The sequence below is a fragment of the Cryptomeria japonica genome, chromosome 9 (genome assembly GCF_030272615.1).
Source record: "Cryptomeria japonica chromosome 9, Sugi_1.0, whole genome shotgun sequence".
Lineage (NCBI taxonomy): Eukaryota > Viridiplantae > Streptophyta > Pinopsida > Cupressales > Cupressaceae > Cryptomeria > Cryptomeria japonica.
Genome location: NC_081413.1, coordinates 5,756,678 through 5,781,624, shown reverse-complemented (window position 1 = coordinate 5,781,624; position 24,947 = coordinate 5,756,678). Strand labels below are relative to the sequence as shown.

At 36.8% G+C, this 24,947-nt stretch overlaps 1 protein-coding gene across 2 annotated transcripts in view; it reads left to right on the top strand.

Annotated features, from left to right (window-relative positions):
- Positions 1-24,947, top strand: part of LOC131032502 (protein ENHANCED DISEASE RESISTANCE 2) — a 338,782-nt gene that overhangs the window by 135,413 nt on the left and 178,422 nt on the right. For both annotated transcript variants that reach the window (XM_059210938.1, XM_057963515.2), the window contains one exon: positions 16,059-16,229. In XM_059210938.1, coding sequence (XP_059066921.1) covers positions 16,059-16,229 — 171 coding nt within the window. The remainder of the gene's footprint in view (positions 1-16,058; positions 16,230-24,947) is intronic.

Genomic DNA, 24,947 nt, shown 5'->3' with positions numbered 1-24,947 from the left:
AGAGGATTGAGCCTTATATAGTGCTCTCAATACAATTTAATGGCCCAGATTGATTCTCCAATCAATGGCTGAGATTACAAAATGAAAACCCTAATTACGGTTAGTTACAACTTCCTTTCGGCCAATGAGAAAATTACATTTAGATTGGACACATGTCCTACTATAGTCATTGGCCTGCAGTTGAAACCCTTCCTCCTAATCTAAAAGATTTAATTAGACATGTAAGGGCTAATCCAATTTAAATGATTTATATCATTGGTTGGTTAAGTTGTCAATATCCATCTTTGATAGTTCATACTTCATACAAGTGTACAGCTCGTGCATTGTTTTTTTAATCCTATGTTTGAGGGAGAAACAATCAAATATGTTAACATCCGTTTGGAAGGAATAGTATATGAATGATGGTAGTATGGGATGATCACCCAAACACATAGTTTGATTGATACTTATGTTAAGTTTAGTCAAGGGATCTTGATAGATTTGATAGGAAGGACCATGAGACTCATTTAAGAGAGTTGGCTTAGTTGAAGCAATATGTATGTAACAGCTCACTCTACTCTTTAAATTTCTTTGTTTGCAATATAGAAAATGCAATCAATGTCTTCAGCACTTTCTAATATTTGATATCTCAGAGTGGGCAAGGTGAAAGCATACCTCCAACCACACAACTATTCTAAATAAATTGAATTACATAATGATATGGCAGTGAGCTGAACAGAACATTTGGGTGGCTAAGCCGGCCTAATCATTCAGTGGGCTGCATGAATGCAATGCAAGCCACCGGTAGAATGTCTAAGCTTGACTTAGATCATATTGGTCAATAATGGCAGCTTGTTCACTGCTAAAACAGGCTGAATGATATTGCTATAATAATTGGTAGTAAACCATCTAATTTTACATTAAGAGATGCATGCAAAAGAAAACCCTTAAGTAGTACTACCATCCAAAGTTTACAAAATAGTTAAATTGTTGATATAATTTAGATTTAAAATGTTCTGGTCACAAAATCAGATTGCTGCAATATCAAAATGAGGCCAAATAATATTAGTAATTCATATAATGATTTCCCAACCCATAATACCTCACATGATGTTGATTGCAACCAAAAATGGCCTGTAGAGAACACTACGACTGCTGTCATCACTGTCAAACAGAAGTGAAATACACTGAAAAGCTCACTGAAATCACATCAGGAGGGTGAATTCACACTACCCAAAAACACCAAACTCAACTATATTGATTTTCTGATGAAAACACACTCCAAATATACACTAAACACACCCTAATAGACTGAAAAATACATTATATCAGACTGATAAATAAATCAGACATGAAGAGGTTTTGAAACAAAATATCATTGTTGCCGGTATAGTAAGTTCTTGGTATAACTTTCTATGGTCAAGGCATTGCATAGACAGCCAGGGAAACCTCAAAACCGGTAGTGCTTCATCCAACCTTTTCACACGCCCCATAAATACATAGTATGTCCGATATAGGAGGTAGGGGCCCTTCAATAATGTAATGAACACCCCTAATTTTTCGAAAAATATTTCATTGAAATAAGATATAATGTTATGTCTAAGTTTCTTTCTGATCACCCAGTTCTTGTGATGGGAAGGTGAGAAAGGACCTACTTGTTGTGAATTTTGCACCCATCCAAATCCTGGACAGGGGACCCCCATAGTCTGGTCTGCCCGCGTATTTGGAGAGGAATGAAGAAAGGCGTGAAAGCCTAAATAAGATAAATCTCGCAAAGTCTTCACTTAAGCCAAAGTTTCAAAGCAAGTTCAAAATCGTGTAGATAGCTTCTTTTGGCCGAAATGGAGTCGGAAACCAAAATCTCGCAAATTGGTTTAGAAGGCCGAAAATGTCTAAAACCCGCAAAAACCTCCAAGCACCCGAAAATCAACTTAAAGATTACAAAATTGCCTTATAATGCCGAAGTATGAAGTGGAGCACAATCACGCAGAACATAGTTTCAAGCCGAAATTTTCATGAAGCTTCCAAATCGCGCATTTTCACTGCATACCCCGAAAATGGATGAAGCTTCCAACTCGCGCGATATAATCATTTTGACCCAAAAATCTTGAAGAGTTCACAAGTTTGCGAAAGTGGCTTTTTAGGCGGAACTCAAGTGAATGGTTAAAACTCATAAAATGACGATGTAGCCCGAAAAATATAATGAGGTTCATAATCGTGCCAAAGTCATCTTTAAGCCAAAATCACCAAGGAACTCGAAATTCGCCCAAAAAGCTCAACTCATCCGAAGTTCACTTGCAGAGTGAAAGGCGTTCAAGGTTCAAGTATCGCAAATGGGCTATCTGAGCCAAAATAAAAATTCTTAAAACTCGCATAGTCCATTCAACACCCGAAAATGATCAAAAGGGGTAAAATCGCGAAATCCACCAAACACTGTTAAAGGCCAAAAACATAGAAAACATCAAACTCTGAAAACGGTTTTGTTGTGACCTATTTCACACATCGCCCCATTGCATATGGGGACCCCCTATTTTTTTTTCTTTTTAGGGTTCTAATGAAAACTTATTATTGATAACCCAGGACCAGAAATATCGATAGATGGGACCGCTGGTAATCTGTTGCAAGAACAAATTGAAAGAAAGAAACATAGCTACGCTTAACAGAAAAATGCTAATAAGAGCCCATGTACGGCGAATTTTCTTTATTATATTGAACGCGGATTTCGTAGCTGTTGCACAAATCCTGATCTACATAGGAGCTGTTAATATTTTGATTCTATTTGCCGTGATGTTGATGAATAATCCGAAATATCCTAATTATGCCCCTCCCTGGACCGTCGGAGATAGCATTAGTTCAATAGTTTGTACGCTGCGGGACAAGCTGTTGAAGGTATTGCGAGACAACCAGAGGCGGAGGGTAAAATACGAGGCACCTTACTGCTAAGTTTAGCTTTTATGGAAGCTTTAACTATTTATGGATTAGTTGTAGCTCTGGCACTTTTATTTGCTAATCCATCAGATGAAAGATGGTTTGTTCCGACTGAGAAGTAGAGTAAAAAAAGGAAGGATCAATCCTTGAAAATTGCTTGGATCCGGACTCATTTTCTATTTATTGTTTTCTTATTTAACTCTTGACCCAAAGAGTCGCTTCAATTTGAGTGGCAAATAAATGAAAATTGAAGTTCAATTCTGGACTCTTTGGTACATAGCTCCCATAGCAATTACATATTTTGGTTCAGGCATTTGTTCATATAATCTCACTAAAGAAGGAGCCATTTTCATGGTCACGGTTCCGGCTGTTATAAGTAAGTCGGCTTGCCTAGGACTGGATCTTGGCACCAAACCGTAACGATCAAAGTCGAATCGCGAACCTATTAATGAAGCAAATTCGATAAAACAACAACTAGTACCATAAAGGAGCGGCCATAGACTAGAGACTTAGGTCCTGTAGATGCTCTCACAAGATCTCCTATTCATAGATCTGCTCCCGCCTTTACACAATTGGATACCAGATTTTCAATCTTTGAAACAGGCATTAAAGTAGTGGATCTTTTAGCTCCTTACCGCTGTGGGGGAAAAATTGGATTATTTGGGGGAGCTGGAGTGGGTAAAACAGTGTTAATTATGGAATTAATCAACAACATTGCTAAGGCTCATGGAGGTGTTTCGGTATTTGGCGGAGTAGGAGAACGTACCCGTGCTAACACAAATTTGAATCAGATAGATGATAGAATATCTGAGAAGCAAGAAACAATAAGTTGGGAAAGTCCTTCGGAGAAGGAATCGAATGGCGTCGAATGGGAGATTGATTCATCTTTTAATTCGATTCCAAACGAATATTGGGAACCTGAAAAAGAACCTGAAAACCTTTATGAATGGAGGGAATCGATAATTCATAAAAACGAAATTATTGAGGGACTAGAAAACGAAATTGAGCAACTAGAAAAAAAATTAGTTCAAACAGAAGAATTTGATTTCTCTTCAAGATCAGAAGATTCCATAATTTCAGAAAGGAAAGAAAGAGTTGAAGAAATCGAAAACTACAAAGAGCAACTGCAAAAAATCAAGAGTTTTGGCATCGCATCTGCTAATCACCAGTCTTTTTACAATGAGTTAGAGTTTTTGAATTCTTTTCCCAAGCCAAATTGAGAATTTATGCTTGGAATTGAATTTGAATGCTGCCAAAGTGTTCAGAAGGTCTGAAGGATGAAAATCGCAATTGCTTTGAGCCATTTTTATAAATTTTTGCTTTTTTCTGTTTTTTTAAAATTGACATCTAGGTTTTGTTCTTTGAGCTATTTTATTATTGCCCATTTTGTCAGAATTTGAAAATCTTGCGTCTAGATATAAAAAGCAGGGCTTCGAAAATTTTGCTTTTTTCTGAGATTAGGGTTTTGTTCTTTAGGTTATTCTGATCCTAGCCATGTCTTCAGATTCAAAAATTTTTGCTTCTAAGTGTAGAAAGCAAGGGTTTGAAAATTTGTTTTTTTTTGAGATTAGGGGTTTGATCTCCATGCCGAATTATTCCTACCCATGTTCTCAGATTTCAAAAATGAGGTCTCCGAGTGCAAAAAGCAAAATGGAAATCCAGATTAGGGTTTTTGTCCAGATGAACTAACAAAGTATGAACATGGCATGAACACTGTTGACTAAGTCAAAAGAAGGCAAGTGGAATGGCACATCGAAAATTTCATCCAGGTTGAAGAAATAAAAATGGCTGATAAATTCAACAAGGTTCAAGAGTGGAATGGCACATCAAAAATTTCGTCCAGGTTGAAGAAATAAAAATGGCAGACAAGTTCAACAAGGTTCAAGGGCAAAATGGCAGATGATCAGTTAAAATGTGGAAGAAATTTGAGCAAGATCAATTTAAAAATTGTCCAAGAAAAATTATTCGACAAATATTAAACTCCTACCAAGGGTTAACTAACTCATGGCAAGAGTTACTTAACTCCTGCCTAAGGTTAAGCTTATTCATGCACCAAAAATGTCTGACAATTTTTAAAGTGCATCTCATGTCCAAGCTAGAAATTCTTTCCAAGTCCACTTTAAAAACATGGCACAAGTTAGAAATTCTTTCCAAGTCCACTTTAAAAACATGGCACAAGCAAGAAATTCTTTCCAAGCCCACTTTAAAAACATGGCATAAGGAAGATGTGCAAAATTCGCCAAAGCTTGAGAAAGAATGTAGGGCCCACTTGAAAATGGCATAGAATAAAAAAAATAAAAATTTCCTAGCTGGCAATAAAAGATGATATGGAATTCCAAGAGAATTAAAAATAGTACAAACAAAAAAAAAACATAACAAAAAAAAATAAAAATAAATATTGTGGCATGCCTTCCTCAAATTCGAATTTCTAGAAGGAGATTTAAAACAAATAAAACTTCCTAAAACATGGTGGAAGCTTCTAAGGATAAATTCCAACTTCTTAGAGGGAGGATAAAACAATAAAACTTTCTAATTTTTGAGAATCTTCCAAGCTTCCTTCTAGAAGAAGGCAAAGGGTTTCAATTTTCTAAAGATAGAATAAAACACAAAGCTTCTAGAAATTGCTAAGAAGCTATAAAGACATGATGCCCATTCATTAATACTTTGTTTGCCAAGAAGAAGTTTGTATAGCAAAGAAGGAAGCATCAAAACTCTGTCAAAATTCGCCAAAGTTGAGAGAAGCTAGTAGGTTCAATGCATGATCAAATTATCCAACTTCAAAATCTGCCATGTCTTCAGGTTTGAAAATCAAAGTGAACAGCTCTCAGGCATAAAGATTATTAGATTCATGCCAAAATCTGATCATATTATCAGATTACCTTGGCAGAAGTAAAATAAATTCAAGGGTTTGAAGAAAAAATTCAAATTCTTCAGAGGAAGCAGCTCCAAAATCCAACTAGATTATCAAATTTTCAAAAGAATTTGGATGAGAAATAAAGGAAAATCAAGGGTTTGGATAAAATAAGTTCGATATTCTCCTTAAATTCGCCACTGATAACAGTTTGAAGGAGAAAATTCTACCTTGAACATCTCCAAAAGGAAGTGTAGATCAGGAAATTGAAAATCATCAAAACAATAGCAATTAGGACAACCACAAAACCTAAAGCTGGTATGAAAGCAATCCCAATCCAATCAATGAAGACATAAATACAAGATATTCAAATCAAATGAAATCAAAGCAAACCAATGCAGATATCTCCTTCATGTGGCTCCATTGTTCTTCTTTCACCTTCAAATTTGATGTGGATCTCACCTACAAGTGCAAAATGCAAGTGGAAAGCAAGTTGTTGATGAAATTCGCAGTATAAGGTTACTCGAAAATGTGATTGATCTCGAAAATGTGATTGATCCCCTTTTCATTGAAGAAAATCATCCAATTTATAGACAAATTGGAGAGAGGACAAGATTAGCATGAAGAGATTTGAAAGGAAATTCAAATCAAGAATGGCAAAATTATGACAAATGTATGACAATTTCTATGCAAGGTGTATGACAAATTATGACAAGATTATGACAAGTTGCTATGCAAGATGTATGACAAATTATGACAAGATTGAAATAGAAATAGAAATTAGGTGAATTAATTAATAGGTTTTCATCCATTAATTAATTCATGAAAGAGACCTAGGATTAAATAAATAGATTTATTTAACCCATAAAGAAGAAGAAAAGGATTAAATGAACAAATCATAAAACCCTAGAAATAAGAGGACAAGGAATTAGGTCAAGACAACAAGAAATTAATGTAGGTTCGATCATGATTCTGATTGGCAAAGGACCAATGTTGATAAATGATTGAGATTGGTTGACAAAAATCAATGACAAATTGACCAAGATTGACAAGGAGATCAAATTGATAGGCGCCAATTGACGAGGAACAATGACTAATTGATCCAAATTGACATGATTGAAAAGGACAAGGATCGATGATGAATCGATCGCAAAATGACAAGATTGACAAGGACAAGGATCGATGACAAATTGATCGCAAAATGACAAGGCTGACAAGGACAAGGATCGATGACCAATCGATCACAAAATGACGAGGCTGACAAGTTGATAATCGCAAATGATTACTAATAAGCTAAAGATGATTGAAAGATTGACAAGAGGACAAAACCCTAATTCTATCAACGATTAGGATTGACGATGTCCAAAATGATGATAAACGAGCACGCACCATGATGCGACAGGATAAGATCGACCAAAATCATGACTGAAGATTGCTATCGACAAGACCTAATTCGAAAACGAGAAAAATGAGGAATGCAGAAGGACTCGATGCTCGCAAATGATAAAGACCAAGTGTGCAACATAGAAGAAATGTTAATGCGACACAAGAACCCTAAAATAAGGCAATGCACAAATGTTAAAGTATGACTCCACAAGCGTTGACCATTTTTAGACGTCTACAGGAAGAATAAAGCAGGTCCAAGGGTTTGAAAGGGACATTCAAAAGGTTCAAGTTCGCCATCACCAAGGTTTGCTGATAAAATTCTGAGTTCACCATTGATCGTCCTTGAATCTACCTTGGGAAAAGAATTCAAATCTGCACATAGGTTTCTCAAAAATCTTTCAAATCTGCCAAAAAATAAAATTCATCCAAGATTGTCCAAGACAGCAAATTGAAAGTGGACTTGCCCGAGGAAGAATAAATTCTGCCCTGTCAAAAAAAAAAGTAATCTAAATTCACATTGTCAAGCTGTTGCTATCATGATGAGCAAGGAAGTTTTAATCATTTCCAAACCCTCCTTGGAAGAGGAAGATTGTTTATATCCGATATACATGTGATAACCTTCCAAGTTTGAAGTGAAGAATCAACCAAAATCTGTCCAAAGATGTGGAAAGTCCGCCCTTTTATATCAAGGAAGAAAGTCATCCAAAATTTGTTGAGGAATAAGACATGTCCAAATATTTTGTCCAACGAAACTAAGCACAAAATTTGAGCAAATAAAAAATTGTCCAAGGACATGTGAACTTCGCCTTGCCAAGAGGAAAGCCTTTGAGCATGCCAAACAACCCAAAGCATGAAATTTTTCTTTCCAAGAACAAGATGGCCTGACAGATTGGAAGACAATTTGTCCGATCATACTTCCAAAGCCTGCCAAGATGACATGACAAAGAGCAAGACAAATTGTCTGATTATAATTCTGAAATGTGCCAAAGACAAGAGGACATGTGTCTGTCCGAAGTTTTCCGATCCATTAAAAAATGAAGGATGGTTGTCCAAGAATATTCCAAGTCCGAGGACAAGCCAATTGACATGAAGCATGCCAAGACATAAAGACTGACACAAATTTGTTCCAAGACACAAACCTTAATATGTTAGACACATTCAAGTTCCTAGTTTAAGACAGCCTAAGAGGGAGAAAACATAAATTGGCACATTCACAGTCAGGACATAAGACAGGACTGAAAATTGTCCAACCAAGTTGATCAAACTCAGACACGAATTTGTCCAAGGCATAAATGAAATATGTGAAGATGTCGGATCAGGGACCTCAAATTTGATCCATTAGACAAGAAGACCATCAAGTCGGCACGCTATGAGGAAAGACTAATTTTAACAAATTCACATGAAATCAGACCAACAATCGAGCAGGAAAATAAATTTGACAAGCACATGAAATCAAGGGTCAACCAAACGAACGGATGGATAAAGGTTTGATACATGAAAAATGGCTAAGTGTGGAATTTCCCACAACCAAAAGAATCAAATTTTGATTGAATGTTGGATAGGAAACATGAAGAAAGAAGAACAAAGAAGAAAATAAAGAGGAGATGAATCAAATTCTTCTCCAAATTCAAGGCACCTGAAAGAGTCTCCAGGCATCAAGAAAGAAAAGTGTTTAGACTCGGCGAAAGTATGGAAAGAAATTCTAGATTTCTTGAAGGATTTCATTTCTGAAGAGTCAAAGACAAGCTCCCACGTGCAACATAAATTGGCGGCAAGAAGAGTTTCCAGACAAATTTCCATACTTAGGCAAATTTTTCGACACAAATTGGGGAATTCAAGTCAACATGTCTAGGTTCATTGAACACACTACCTCTCAGTAGAAGAAGGGGGTGCAATCCTAAAAGATAGCATCTTGTGCCACTTGTCTCTCATCCGACGAATATTTGATCTATTTTGGGAAACCCTAATTAGGGTTAGGTTGTTTTAATCTCGACCGTTTATTAGAAATCAATCCTGGCCATTTAATTGTAATTGGGGAGCCTATAAATTGAACTCACCCTTCATTTGTAAATCATGGGAGCATGTTGCAAAACATGTTGAGTTAAGCAATTGTTGCATACAATCGCCAAAGTAATAAGTAATGCATTGTTCGAATTGATGGTGATTACCTCTTTTATTTTGGAGTTGGCATGGTTCTTATCCCTCATCATAGTTTAGATTTTATTTCATGTATGTTAGAAGAATGAAGGATTTGATAGTTTAGATTGGTGAAACTTTTTGCTCATACTTTTGTTGGATGGATGATTTTCATTCGATATGTAAAGTTAGCCTGAGTGTTTGATGTGGATGTTTAACTTCTACTTTGAGTAATATTGTTCAATTGTTGGTGTTATTCGTAAGTGTGAAAATCTTGTGCACAACCTTAGAAGATTGCACATGCTTTGCGTAGTTGTCCTAAGTGTGGCGAAACAAAGTGTTGTTATTAGTTTCACCCAGTCTTTACCGTCTCTTGAATTCTTAGGAATAGATTAGAATTTCTAAACCATATCTCCTTTTCAGTTTTCTTGAAGTCCACAATCCAAAACCTACAAACGATAAACCTCCATTGTGAATTGAACGAGCCAAGTGTAAGTCCCTTTGTGTATTACCAACATATCACAACGCCCATTGAGCTTATCCACACGTCAAGACCTGACCAAAGAAACGTTGGAATCGCCACATAGTCTTCTTGCAACCTTAGCATAAGTGGTGGTTTTTCAAGAGAGGATAGAGTATCCTTGGGTTTTTTATTCTAATATTCGGTATATGATAAAACGTACACCAACAGGTCCATATGCTGAAATTCACAAGACGGCCTCTAAGGCTGAAAACCACAAATTCATGCAAAATCGCGTTAGAAGCCGAAAAGGTGGAAATGATGAAATATAGTAATTCGCACAATATCGGTTCAAAGGCCGAAAATGAACTTAAATCGTGCAATTCGGCCCAAGTGGCCGAAAGATAGAACATTGTGAAACCTTGCAAAATGGCCTTGCAAGCCGAAAATCGTCATTTAGCTGGAAAACTTAGGGGAGATAAAACTTGCACAATAGATTGTTTTAAGCCAAAAAAGAAAATGAACATTGCGCAAATAGGCCATTCAGGCCGAAAACAAGTAAAGGCTTCACAGATTTTGTTTGAAGTATAAAGTTCGAATTTCCCTTTATTGTGCCGAAATGGGCAAAACAAAACAAATTCGCTCAAAATGACCAAGGGGCCCGAAATCCAGTAAGGGCAATAGGGTTTGTGAAATCGGCTTAGAGGCCGAAAATCTTCAAGTGTCCAGGTCGCGCCATTAAACCTCTTACAAGCTGAAATAAATTCCAAGAGACCCATTTAAGCCGAAGATGAAGTAAAAGAAATAAATTGCGCATTTCAGGCATTCAACCCGAAATTGGAAGGCAATACAAAGAAGTCTCGCAAAGTAGCCCTAAAGGCCGAAATTCGAACATTAAGGGCTGAAAAGAGGAAAGAGTTTTAAAACACCTAAAGCTCACGAAATCTCTCAAATTTGCTAAAGGGTCCGAATTTCATCTAACAATCCGAAAATCAAAGCAAGGCTTGAACTTAGAAACATCCCGCAGTTCACCTCTCAGGCCTGAATTTCGTCTAAGTTGGAGAATGAATCAAGACGAAGAATTAGGATTTCACGTTAGAAGAGAGGCATTTAAAAGATACATCTCACAAAGAGCTTCTCGAGCCCGAACTCTACGGAGACGAAGCCAGACATTAAAAATTTAATATTTGTTAAATTAATTTAAATTAATTTTTCAAATTGATTGATTAAAGTGAAATTGATTGTTTGCAGGTCGAAGGCGTCGTCGGGAAGAACCAGGAGAAACCCTGAAACGCAAATCGAGGAAGGATCTCAAGCGAAGCTGGAAGCTGGAGGAGAAAAGATGCAGGAGTGCGAGATTGAAACCGAGCATTAGGAAGCGTGCTGTTGAACAACAAGCTAAAGTCCACCATCGGGACCAAAACCGAAAAACACTTCGAATGCGACAAGTGTATGCTTCAGAAATGCACAGTTGGATTTAGTTTTAGAAATTCAGTTTTAAAAACTAAAATTGCTTTAATGTAAAACTGCCTGTGGGCCACACTCAGGATATTTTGAAACAAAGTGGAACACAGGTCAGTTATGTCTATCTACCAAATTGACCGAATTAAAGCCAAACAATTATCGGTAGTTGAGATAGTGGTTGGGTAGATAACTGAAAATTGAGTGGGCATGGGTTAAAGCTGCCAACTTCTAGAGGGCAGGTTGCAGCCCTGGGATGCAGTCAATCCTGGCCATTTGTTCGACATGTAAAATCTATAAACGGCAGGATGCCTCTCATTGTAAAGTTTAGAGTTTTGTAGTGGGATTTTAGAAGTTAGAATAGGTTAGATTTTAGGAGTAGCATAGGGATGTTGCAGAAATTGTAGTAATAGGCAGCTGAAATCAATATATAGACATTGATTTTGTGTTTATCATCTTGTTTTCATTTTGTTTGCATGGTTTCTTTCAACATTTTAGATAGATTTTTCTGTTTTGGGTGTGCAGGTATTTGATGGATTCAGGCTCATACCATTGAGGATATACTGATTGTATGTTCTTGTGTATGGTTAGCTTGAGCCTTTGAATCGTTCTTAGTTCAATTGCTGGTGTTCGTCTGAGCTGCGTCGGAATTGGGTGCTTAGACATGCATTTGTAGTCTGAAAATCTTCCAAGTCCATTTGAAGATTGCACCGTTCCTGCAAGGTTGTGAGTTATTTTGGCTAAGCAGGGATTGGTTATGTTGAATCCGTCTACCCACATACCAGTCTTGTTAATCCTTAGGTTTCCTAAACCCTTCCCTTTTGATTTTATTTCTCAGTTCGAGAATCGTAGCAGACCAACTTGTTGCAAACCGTAAGTCCCCTTGTGCTCCCAGCCAAACACATCGACCGTTGAGCTATCCCGTAGTCAAGAATTGACATTTGGAACCTTGAGGTTGTCCCCTTTGATCAACTAAAACAGCATTAGGGCTTCTTTATACAAGAGAGGATAGGATACTTGGCAAGATAATTCTATTATGCGTTGGCTGGATAGAGTTGCAGTGATGCGACTTTAGCCACGTCAACAGTACCCAACAAATTAAATTGCAGCAAGCTGAAAATAAAACATTAGTTGGGAAGCTGGCTAATTTCAATTATTTAGTTGAGCGTCCAGCAACTGAAATGAAATACATATCACGCTTATTCAATGGAGTGTAAATACAAAGAATCGACTTATTTAGTGGGTGAAGGGCACTTCCACTTATTTGGTGGGGAAGCAAAGGGAATTTCCACTTATTCAATGGAAAAGAAAAATATAAATGTAACGACATGTTCAATGGGGTAAGAAAGAACCAAGCCATTCACTTATTTAGTGGGCAAATGCAGAATAACAACCTTTTTCAGTGGGGTGAGTGCATAAATCAATGAGCACATGCTTATCACATTGGTGCTATTACCATCCAGTGTCTACAATGATATCTCAAGAGCAATATAACTCATAAAATTGTTGCAGCACTTCAGAATAATCCAAAATAACATAAACAAACCACCCAACTTTGAAACGACAACAATATACTTTGTGATAATGATGAAGAATATGCTGGTGCAGGCTTGATGACAACTTGATGCTTTAATAAGAGAACTGAACACTGCTGGAACACTTAAAAAACATTGAAAGGAAGAAATCTAACATACCCACATGTGAAACTATAAGAAAAAAACACTTCAAAATATCTTTCAAAATAACCCCATATCAGATTGGTGAACAATATCAAAGGAGTGCAAGTATGACCATGGCTATGTCTACAGCTGATAGCCTGATACACTTATAACATGTAATGCCCCCTTTCAGGGATGTTACTGATTATGCCCAAAAATAACAGTTCCAACAATGTAATTTATTTACAAATAGTATTCTATAATAATTGCAATGCAATTTGGAGAAAATAAAAATCATCAAGTATTAATATCAAGGATCTATGATCATATATAAATAAATACTATTGAAACAAAATATCCTAAAATCATTTGGATCCAATTTATTTCCAATAGCCAACCATATTAGGAAACCAATGGGAAGGCTTGATAGGGTGCCGGGAGACTGTCCTCCTCAACCAAGCCCAAGGGCACAAAATGAGCCTTCGAGTCATTTGGGCCCTTGGCCCACAAGAATGGCAGTAACACCAGTCCATCCATCTTGGCTTTGGCGTACTTGATGCGGGAACCAGTACTGCTGCATCTTCCTACCAAAACATTTCACATGGATTCTAGATATGATTGCTGTTGGAAATCAGATTAATAACTATTAATCTTATATTTCTTGATGGATTGGCAATTTTATTAAATAAACAAGCTTAAAGCTTCCTAACAGATTTATAAACAAATAAATGGTAAATACAATCCTGTTGCAATACCTATCACTATTATAAATATTATAGACTGCTGTATTTCCTATATATTATATGCAGAATTAGACTTGATCAATTGATTTCCTTTTTCCTTCGATGCCTTCTACAAATGAGGCTTCCTCCTTTTTATATCCTCCGTTGTGGAATGAAAAGACACAACCTTTGTTATCATCATATCCTTTGCAAAGGAGTTGTCCCTTGAATAATTTGCTGCTTTTGATAACTTCTTGTTATGGCTCTTAGTTAGGGAATCGCTGCCAAGTAATCCCTACCTTAATAAATGTTATTTGGCTCCACTTTGAAGAATAACTACCTTGGAACTTTGCTTATAATCCCCTTCAATTAAGTCGTCCCTTAGTTAATTGCTGCCCTTTTGATTTGAGTTGGCCCTAGTGTTTATTTATTCCATCCCCAAGTTATTTTACAAGGTCGGCCCTAGGAATCATCTGAATTTCATCTATTAAAGCTGTGACCTGTCATAAAGGGCAGGGGCATGACATAACAACAAATACATCATCAGCAAAACTCATGTCCAACACAAAGTGCACTCCAAACTTGATGTTTTTGCACTCCTGATGCCTAGGCACCACCAAACAATGAAAGAAACACCCAAAAATGGCAGCGATCCAACCTAGGATTTTCATGCCCAACAGATAGGGGCACAACTTGTACCATGAGATCTACAACCAGCTTTCACAAGACTCAGCTCCCTTCAAGGTGTACAGCTGACAAGGACAATAACCAACAATATTAAACAACAAATAACATGCCATTAGAATCACCTTTATACTTGCAACAAAGATGGTACTGTCAGACATGAAAGGGGACGACCTAGCAAGGTGTACAACTTGCTAGAAGATACTCAAAATCAGTCCACAAAACTTCAGAGCTTCAACAAACCTTTTCAGAAACAACATATAAATAATTAATTTAAAACACATCATCGATCAAAAAATAATAATTTAAAACACATCAAAAACCTCCATGATTCCAACCCACAAAATTGAATCTTCACTTTGCAAATGCTGTGTGAGGAAAATGGGGAGGGTCATGTGGGTTTTTAAAGGCATTTTTTTTGGCACATTCTGCCTCCCTGTTGTGTTTGATGAGTTCAACCTGTAGATTTGCTAAGTATTTGTGGTGAGTCTACATGTAAGACTCATGCTAAGTTGGTGAGAAGTCTGAGGGAGAGTAATGTGCCTACGTTTTTGGCGCATTAGTTAGGTGAGAACCTTGCTGGTTTTGAATGATGATGAAAGCAATGAACTGAAACAAAGTAGGATGAACCCAATAAAGACAAATAATACTGCAAAGTAATTGAATGATTAATTGAAAATAAGAGTTATTGAGAAGAATATAGCAATCTTGGAGAAGAGATTTGAAGCTACAACTTTGATTTTTTACATTTGGATGTTGATTACTTTTTTAGCTTTATTTTTTGCAAGATATGAGAACTCTATAAAAGAGAATAAATTATATCACAAGAATTTGAAGTTCCATGTGACAAGTGTTTCCCAGGGAAGTGGAGAGGATCTGTCATGACATGAAATCCACAAAAAATTTAAAGTTCATTTTCGTTTTAAGAATCTTTTAGTTTTTTTATAATTTTTGAGATTGGGACCCATTGGAGCATTATTTTGGGACTGTGTCCAAAATGATTTTTATTATCTCTGTAGAGCACATCTTAAAATTTTTGAGGCATTTTGGATTTCAAAATTTGATTGACATTGAAGGAGTTATTCCCCAGCCCCCTGGCAAGGTTTGACCTACTAGTTTTTTGCAATTTAACAACAAACTTTTGCCCATGTTGATCAATGATTGAGTGTCAAGATATGGTACATATGCATAGGAATATTTGTTCTGGTGCATTGTCATGTCTGTATCAATCATTTCTCTACATTCGAGTAAATTTCCATCAAATTTTTAAAAACCTGGTCAAGACTATACAAATAATTATTTATTGTGAGGGCCCAGATGTTTAAATATTGACCTAGTTGGTTAGGCTACTTTTTTGTCTTCTAGTGCATGGTTTTATCTAAATTGAGGATATCTTTGCAGTCAAGCAAATAATTGAGGATATCTTTGCAGTCAAGCAAATCTCAGTCAGCTCTAACCATTCTGGCCTCGTGGAAAATATCAAAATGTTTAATTTACTCATCATGGGGGCTTTCATATTTAAATACCACACTTATGGTTTAGTTTATTTTTTTTGCTAATAGAGTATAAGAGAATATTATGCTTTACAATTTGATGCTATGTTTTTTCTTCTAATTTTTCTCTATTGTAGTTACTTCTGCTATTAAACAATCTAGCTTGATTTTTGTTGGTTTTGTTATTCCATAAAAGAGGTAGGTGATTTTCAGGTTGTCTCAAAAGTTATTCGCATTATTTCTTTTCTTGGAATAAATAGTTATATAGAATGCTGACTCTCATTTAATGTTTTCTTGCAGCAACTGTTTGGGAAATCACAAATGCAAGTGCAAGACAAAATAAAGGAGGTCTGAAATCTGTTGTGAGTCAAACAATGGAATTAAGTTCCACAGGCTGGGGACATTGGAGGAAGAGATATTATGCCAAATTTGAAAAAACTATTCCATATGTCTTGCTATGTCAAGTAGCAGGTTAGAAATAACTCTTCAACACTTTTTCTTTGTTGCACAGTAACCCTTCTTGTTATTTTTGGGCATATCTTGGGAGAAAGTGAAATGGACAAAACATGCCTTGTTTTTTCATCATCAAAACTATAGATGTAATGTCATGACCTGATCCAAACATTAAATGACTCAGCAAATTGCAAGATGAAATTGTCTTACAAAGTAAGACTTCACAATTTCATGAAACATAGGAACAATCTCCTGTTGGCAACAGTCAGAATATAGTAGATCAAAGACAATGAGACTCACTGTTTAATTGACCCTCCCCACTTAGCAATAGCGGTCTCCTCTAAAACAGGATGATTAGTTTAAAAAACAATAAAATATTAGAGGAGTGAAGAGACATGAAAAGTCATGCAATTTGATAAGAAGGTATTAGAATAATTATTTCCTTTAGACAGTTACCTTTTTAGTTGTTCTATTAATGGTCATTTAGCTTTTTAGTTCGTCATCTTAGTTGTCGACTTACTTAGCTTTTTAGTTCGTTTAGTCGTTTAAGTGCAACTATTGCTTCTTTTATAAGAACGCATAGTTTGCTTTTTAGTGTTTAACTTTTAAGTTTTATTTAGCGTTTTAAGTGTTTTAGCTTCGTGTTGAAGCTTTAGATTAACGGTTCGTTCTTTTTAGAACACCGTCTTGTAATTCTTTTATATACGGTTGTATATTCGTAATAAATTCATTCAATATCATTCAATTATTTTTCATGGTATCGAAGCGGGTCGATGGGCTTCTTTAGGATTTGGCTATTTTAAAACAAAAATTCATCGAGCCTTTCTACCTGCAAATAATTTCCAGAATTTTTTTAAGAGCTTTTTTTATGAAAAAGATTCTGTTGGTTTTCACGTTAGTGGGTTTGCACGTTTGTTTGCAGGCGCGTGTTGTATTTTTGTGGCCCCGACATTTGCAAGTGAAGGGTTTTTGAGTTTTCGCGAGTTTCTGCGTTTTGAGCATGTTCCTGGAATTTTGGTAATTGTTTTTTGTGCCGTGTTTGGGCTACCCACAATGATTTTTTGTTGGTGCAATTTTGAGCTCAAAGAAGGGTTTCCTTTTCTGCAGATTTTCTGGTCGTAGGTGTGTCTGGGCGTTGTGATTTATGGCTTTCCAGTGATGGCATGCACGATAGTATTGGTGGGCTGCGGATTTTTCGCGACCCTTAGCATTTTTGTTTGTTCTCTATGAAAAAAAATCATTTATTTATTTTTTGCGAACTGGGTGATTTTCGCAACATGATTTTCGTCGGAAATTTTTACGGCAACGGTCATATTTTCCACCTTTTTTTGGCAATTTTTCGTGATCTGGGGTTCACAATTTTTTCTCAGTTTTTGATTTTTGGCACCAACTAGGGTTTCTAGTTTCTAGACTTTTGCGGCGGCTAGGGCATCAACAACGATTTTTAAAAATCGTATTATTCCCTGTTTTATCTGATTTTTTAAGCAAAATCAGATATTTCTTTTTTCTGGGTTTTCTAGAATTCCAAGTCTTGGGATCCTTGCCTGCAGAAATATATCTCGAAATCTGTGCTAGTATTTTTTTTTGCTGATTATTTTTTTGCGTTGTAGGGTTTGTAGAAATTTTTTAGGGTCTTTAGCAAATTTTGAAATTCATGCATTGGGATTCGTGCCTCGAATTCTGTTCTAGGGTTTGAGATCCTTTTGTGTAGTTGTTTCTATTATGATTTTTAATCAGATTCTTCTGTCTTGTTTTTCGTGCCTTCACAAGGTTGACCTCGTTCAACCTCAGTTTCTGTGATGGCATCTTTGACCAATATCATGTTGGAACATAGTCAGAAGTTCAATGGCTGCAACTAGAACACTTGGGAACAACGCATGATGACGATATTTGAATATCGTTGCCTTGATCCGATTGTTTTGGGCAAGGCCTCTCATCCTACAGGTACTTGGGTTTTCACGATTTTTTTCTCAAAAATTGTTCTTCGTTTGTGATCAAAAGACTTGCAGTTTTGTCGGGTACTTAGTTGATACAATGACCGTTAAGGGAGGGTATTACAATAATTAATTCTTTTTGTCAGTTACCTTTTTATTTGTTCTATTAATGGTCATTTAGTTAGTCATTTAGCTTTTTAGTTCGTCATCTTAGTTGTTGACTTGCTTAGCATTTTAGTTCGTTTACGTGCAACTATTGCTTCTTTTATAAGAACGCATAGTTTGCTTTTTAGCTTTGTTTAGCTTTTTAGCTTCATGTTGAAGCTTTAGATTAACGGTTCGTTCTTTTTAGAACATTGTCTTGTAAATCCTTTATATACGGTTGTATACTCGTAATTAATTCATTCAATATCATTCAATTATTTTTCAGACAGTGCCCATTCAGTGGTCGCATCTTGAGGGAAGGTCACAACCCTCCACCTCCAATTGAGGGGTATAAGAAGAACACACCCAGCATTCAAGGAAGTATAAAAAAGGAAGTCAATCAAGATCGATCAGATCAGATTGAATATTAATAATTAATGCACAACAGTTTGAACATAATTGTGGTTTGGTATGAGTTCTTTATGCATAGCATGATGAATGTTATTTATATCTGCTCATTGATGATTAATAATATGTTGTGGTTTATGATTGATCGATATATATATGTATATATAGAATACATGCATAATATTGGATTCTTCATATGTCGATGATCTTTTCCTAATTTCTAAAACAACGCATGGGCTTAAAAATCACTTAAAGGGCACTAGAACACTTTTGTCAGGAGGTTGGGATGCAGGTTAACATTGCCAAAACCAAGATCATGATCTTCTCTTTAAAGAGGAAAGAAAATCAAATTACCTTCCTTTTTGATGGCAGTCCGTTGGAAATTGTGAAAGAATACAAATATCTTGGGATTGACTTCCACTATAAGCTTAGTTGGGAGACTTGTAGAGTGAAAAGGATACAGGGGGGATGGAAAGCATTATATCTACTTCAAAATAGGTGCAAAAAAGCTGAATTGTGGGATTGGAAAACCAAGAAAACTCTTTTTGGTTTGTTGGTCACAATAGTTTTTCTTCATGGTTGCGAAGTTGGGGGAGGCAACATGTCAAAATGTGGATGGAGACAATTAGAGAGAATTCAAAAGCACCTAATTTCAAGCAATCTCAAAGTTAAAACATCATTTATGAAATCCTTTTAGAGGAAGTAGGTAATTTTCCGTTGGAGGGGTCAGTGATAACCTAGTTAATAAGTTATCTAAAGAAGGTTGAAAATATGGATAATCTACGGTGGCCCAAAATTGCAATGGAAGGTCTTAACCGTAGGAAGAAAACTTGGATGAAGCAAAACAAAAAGTGGTTGAACAAGTGGAGCATCAAGCTGCACAAATGTCCTCATACCAATGAGGAAATAAAAAAGTTCGTCATAGAAAAGTTTCAAACTGCCATGTGGACTAACCGCATTGGACATAAAAAGGTGTATTACATCAAAGACTTTAACCCAACTTGGGAACACAGAGAGAAAGCATATTTAGGGGTAGTTGTTAAAGGGAAGGCAAGGTTGTTAGTGGCACAATTGAGGACAGGTTTGCATCATCTCAGGTGTGAAACAGGTAGGTGGGAAAGGCCCAAAGAGGTATGGGAAGAGAGAACTTGCTTGTTCTATAGGATGGGTGCTATTGAGAGGGAATGGCACTTTCTCTTTGAGTGCACAATGTATGATGATATTCGTGCTCAGTATGAGATCATCTTGAAGACCGACAACATGCACCATTGAGAGGGAATGGCACTTTCTCTTTGAGTGCACAGTGTATGATGATATTCGTGCTCACTATGAGATCATCTTGAAGACCGACAACATGCACCCTTTATTTGACGAGGATAAGATCAACCAGACTGCTAGCTTTCTAGTCAAGATACATTGCAAGAGAACTGACACTGAAAGGAATATGAAGATTGTCTGGGCTGTGATTTCTTGGTCCCATAGACTGATTGGTCTCATGGACATCAGTAAAGTCATTCATTCATTATATGTACTGATTTATTATTAAGTCGGCCATGGTAGGGGAAATGAGGGATTACAAGGAGGGGAGTGACGATGGGGTACTCTTCTAGGTATGCCACCTCATGGTGATAGACCGAATGGTCCCATGAAACCAAGGGGGTACAAGGGGTACTGCCTTTGGGCTTAGAAGAGATGGGCTTCCGGGGCACCCTATTGTGAATATGCCTCATCCCTCTATCATGATGAATTAATACACCAAGAAGTCCAATCATAGGAAGTGGGAAATGGATGGCAAGATGAAGGGGGAATGGTTATAGGACACCTCATTAGGTACACTACCCCATATGGATGGTATATCTGCTCTTGGGCCTAGGGTAGAGGATCTCTAGGGCACCTTATCGAGTCACCTATCCTAGCTTCCCTATGGTTGAATTTCCCCAATAAATTAGAGATATCCTATGTTTTTTTTTTCCAAGCGTCCTCGTTTCGGGGACTCGTAAGGAACTTTCCCATAAATTCTGCATATAGACAGTGAATTTCGACAATGAATTCTATAAGCATTTTGACTTTGACTCTCAATTTAACACAAATTTGCCATAAGAATTCTGTCAGTTCTTATATGTTAAGGTTCTATAATGTATATGTGCATGTTGTATTCATATTTTCATATGAATATTTTAAATTTCCATATATATTTTAATTTTTCCTATTTTTATATAGCCGTCCTTGAATTGGCAAAAAAATTTCACTGTCCTGGAAATGCATACCCCTATTCCCTGTCGTTCCCATTTCGGAAACTTGGGGTAACATAGGTTCAGATATCTTATGATTAAGTTTATGTTCCTAACCCTAGTAGGAAAGTTACTTGGAATTGTGATTTTAGGACAAAAACTAGGGCATTTACTAAAAGTGACATTACATGTAAAACACAATAGTATGATGGAAGGGAACTTTGCACTTCTAGTGAATGGGAAAGCAACTATGTTTTTGTTACATGAGTCCAACTTTTCCTTGAACACTTGACTTGAATCAAAGGTACATTTCTTGAAAAGAAAGTAATGCAGTATTTCATGTTTGGGAACTTTTCCCTGGTCAGGATTAATGTAGTGTGTCTCCAACATTTTGGTGTGGCCATGCCACATGCCTAAAGCATATGTGTGTCTTGGCATGTGCATCCATGTTGAGCACAAAAAAACACTTCAAACACAATTTGAAAAAGAAAAAAGAAAATAACATTGAAAAATATTTTTGTAAAAGGGAAAGCTTACATTTTTTTGTTCATCCAATTCATTGCACCACCAAACAAGTTAAAAACATAATAGCCGATAGATTTCATACTATCAACATTTTTTGTCTAGCCATAATCTACATATCCTTGAATATCTATGTTCCATCGAGTTTGGGGGATAGGGATACAGGGAATGGTGGGATAGGTTTCCAATGCGGGGGTACTTTTGGGCCGTTTTTTAGGAGACAACAGTGGACGGCTGTTAAAAAATGAGGAAATTTTAAAAAATATAGAGAAATTTCAAATATGCATATCATAACATTTGAAATGCATTCATCATAGACATTGTAGAAGCTTAATATATAGCCTTAGACTTGAATTGAGATTTCACATGAGAATCGACAAACAAATTAACAAAATTTAAATGCTTTCATTGTCAATGTGCATATATATTATATTAGAATTATAACAATATGCCCAAAGGCTCCAAGTTTCAACTATGAAATGACATAAATTGTAAACAATAAACATAGAACTAAGAAAACATGCGGCTGTCCATAATCAGTAGATGGTAGGTCTAGGAGTCTAAGTCAAAATTAGAGCTCGAGTTTGAGTCACTACTAGTATAAGGGGCTGCCTCAACTGTCCATAATCACTAGATGGTAGGTCTAGGAGTCTATATCAAAATTAGAGCTCGAGTTTGAGTCACTGTTAGTATAAGGGGCTTCCTCAACCAATCCCTCAGATGTCTCCTCCTCATCAATTTGCATAGCATATTGGGGATTTAGATCCTAATGTAAGGGTGGAGTTTGACGATATGGAGGAGTTTGGTGATCTTGTAGCCCCAAAGCACTGTGTACAACCACCAATTTCTCCGATTGTCTAGAGGTAAGGTGGTTTCTCTTGACTGATTGGATGAAGCTATATGTGGACCAATTCCTCTCTGCAATAGAGGAACTGGTGACCTGCAAAAGAAAACAAATGTTAAGTATTCTCAACTCCAGTGCATCCATGCCATGTCACGTCCACCATCTAATAGGGTTGATTTGAGCTAATGTAGCTCTCTTCGACCTCGCCTTTGGTCCACTGAAGGTTGGACTAATAAAACTGGTAAATGCAAACCACTATGTGCGAAGTAGAGTAGATTCCTCTTCAGTATACATTTTTGCAAGGGCCCTAAAGATGCCTTCTTTCATCTCTTCATCACTAGATGGAGCAGTCTCTGAGGTCTCGGTTCATACCATTTGGGATTGATAGCATAGGCTGCCAAATGAAGCGGGGCATTCATAATATTCCACCATCGCATCACAATGGGCCTAAGATGCTCCTCATAAAATGCCAAAGTAGGGTCCCCGCTATGTATTGCTTGCTTGATCTGTCTAAGCATACTATCAAAGGTCTCATAAATCTCTCCAAGGTTATGAGAGTCAATATCAGCATATCTAATCACTCACACAATAGGCTTAGTGAAGGAGCAAACATATCTGCAAGTGCAAACAAGTTACAAAAATTAAAATTATAAAAGTGAATGGACATGTTTCACAAGCTAGAAACATTTATGAAATTACTAAATTAACAATTTTAAATATTGAGTAATAAAATCAGCAATCCCAATTTTCTTACCTCATTGTGGACTGCCAGTTGTGATCAAAAGATTTTTTTTTCACACTTCTTGCCTCAGGTGTGCTTGTCTCATGCCATCTGCCCCACTTTGCACTGACCACCATTGATTGTAGAGCCTCTTGGACCTCAAGCATCCTCTCAAATAAAATGAAGTAGCTGGCATATCTTGTCTCCATGGGCTTGAGGAATTCCTTCCTTGAAAATGTCCTAAACAAAACAAGTGAAGTGTGATGGTTGCAAATGAACATCTATACATCTCTAGTCACTGACACCACTTCCTTTACCCAATCTATCTTTCCAATGTTCTCCAAGGTATTGTTCAATGCATGCATACAACATGAGGTCCAATAAATGTGCTTATAAGCACCCTCCATAATAAATCTAGCCAATTTACAAACATGGGCTGTAATGGTCACTACTTGCATAACATTAGAGGTTCCAACCTCCTCTATGTCATCTCTCAAAATATGAAATTGGAAGGCTGCATCCTTTTCCCCAAACAATGTACAACTCTAAGAAAATAAGAGCCTGCTTACTAGTGGCAATAAGAGTGATGAGTGGCTGATGTTTGATAACGGTCCAGCCATCCATGATTATGGAGTATCCATCCCTTATCCATGTTTGTCTCATATCTTCCATCAAAACACTCACCTTGGATTACTCTCTATCAAGAAGGATAGAACATAGCATAGTTTTGCCAGGTGGAACAAATGAGGTACCAGCAGCTTGAACATCTTTGAACATTTGTTTAAAAATGGTGAATGTGAGACATGAAAGGGTATGGCATGAGCATAAAAAAACTTAGCGATAGAGGTTTCAGCCACATCTTTTGCTTGTACATTAAACAAATCTACAACATTAGCACTTCTCTTCTTTTCCCTAGTAGAAGTAGTAGAACTCTCTCCCCCATGACAAGCAACATCTATGCATCATGTATACATTGACACACTAGGCTGCACACTCTCCAATTGAATCCCTTTACCTAATGCCTCCCCCTACATATGCAATCTAGATGCCTCAATTTTCTTAGCTTGAGTTATTTGTTTGCAACCTTTCATCCCTTGACCACCGATCCAGAAAAGATGACGATAAACTCTAGCATAGCTACCCCTATATTGTTTGTGGCACAAATGGTACTCCCATACTCTAGTACCCCCTAATTTTTTTTGCATCTTTATCAAATCTTGATGCAAATTGTAATAGAGGATTTTTTGGGTTGAATGGGCCTTTTGCATAGGTTTTGAGGAGTTGGGAAAGACAATCAAATGGGTTTGGACTTGAAGACCCCCCAATGGCTGCCATACTTCTAGGTCTACTTCTTTCTTGCATTTGGACTTCAACATCCTCACTATCACTACTCCCACTGCTGCTCATGATTTTTTTGATAGTAATTTCAAAGAGCGTTGCACTTTCAAATTAAAAAAAACTCACAATGCCCTCCCTATTGTTGAAAAAATGTAAAACAAATGCCAAAAACAAATGAAAGATGAATAACTTACCTCTAGTGTAGAAGATTTGATGCCCTAGACCCTTCTTTCAACTGATGTTCAATACTTCACCACCTGCTGCTCCTCTCTTGCTGCACTTTTTTTGTTTGGAAATGTTAGAATGAATGAGTTTTTTTTTTCTTTTTGTTTGATTTTAATGAAAGATTAGGTTTAGGTTTACTTTAGAGGGGTGGGGGAGTCCTTATGGGCCGCCCATCCCTTTGTGTTTTTTTTAAAGATGGGGTCCAAATTTGGCCTGGGCTGTAGTCGTCCCTTATGTCCACTGCCCGTTTCCCTAGCAAATTGGGGAAGTTTCTGAATTTTGTAGGTAGAAAGGGACAGGGAGGGGACATTTTCTAGCTGTCACCAAGTCCTTAAAATGTTTTGGGTATGGGGACGAGGGTAAAAGGAG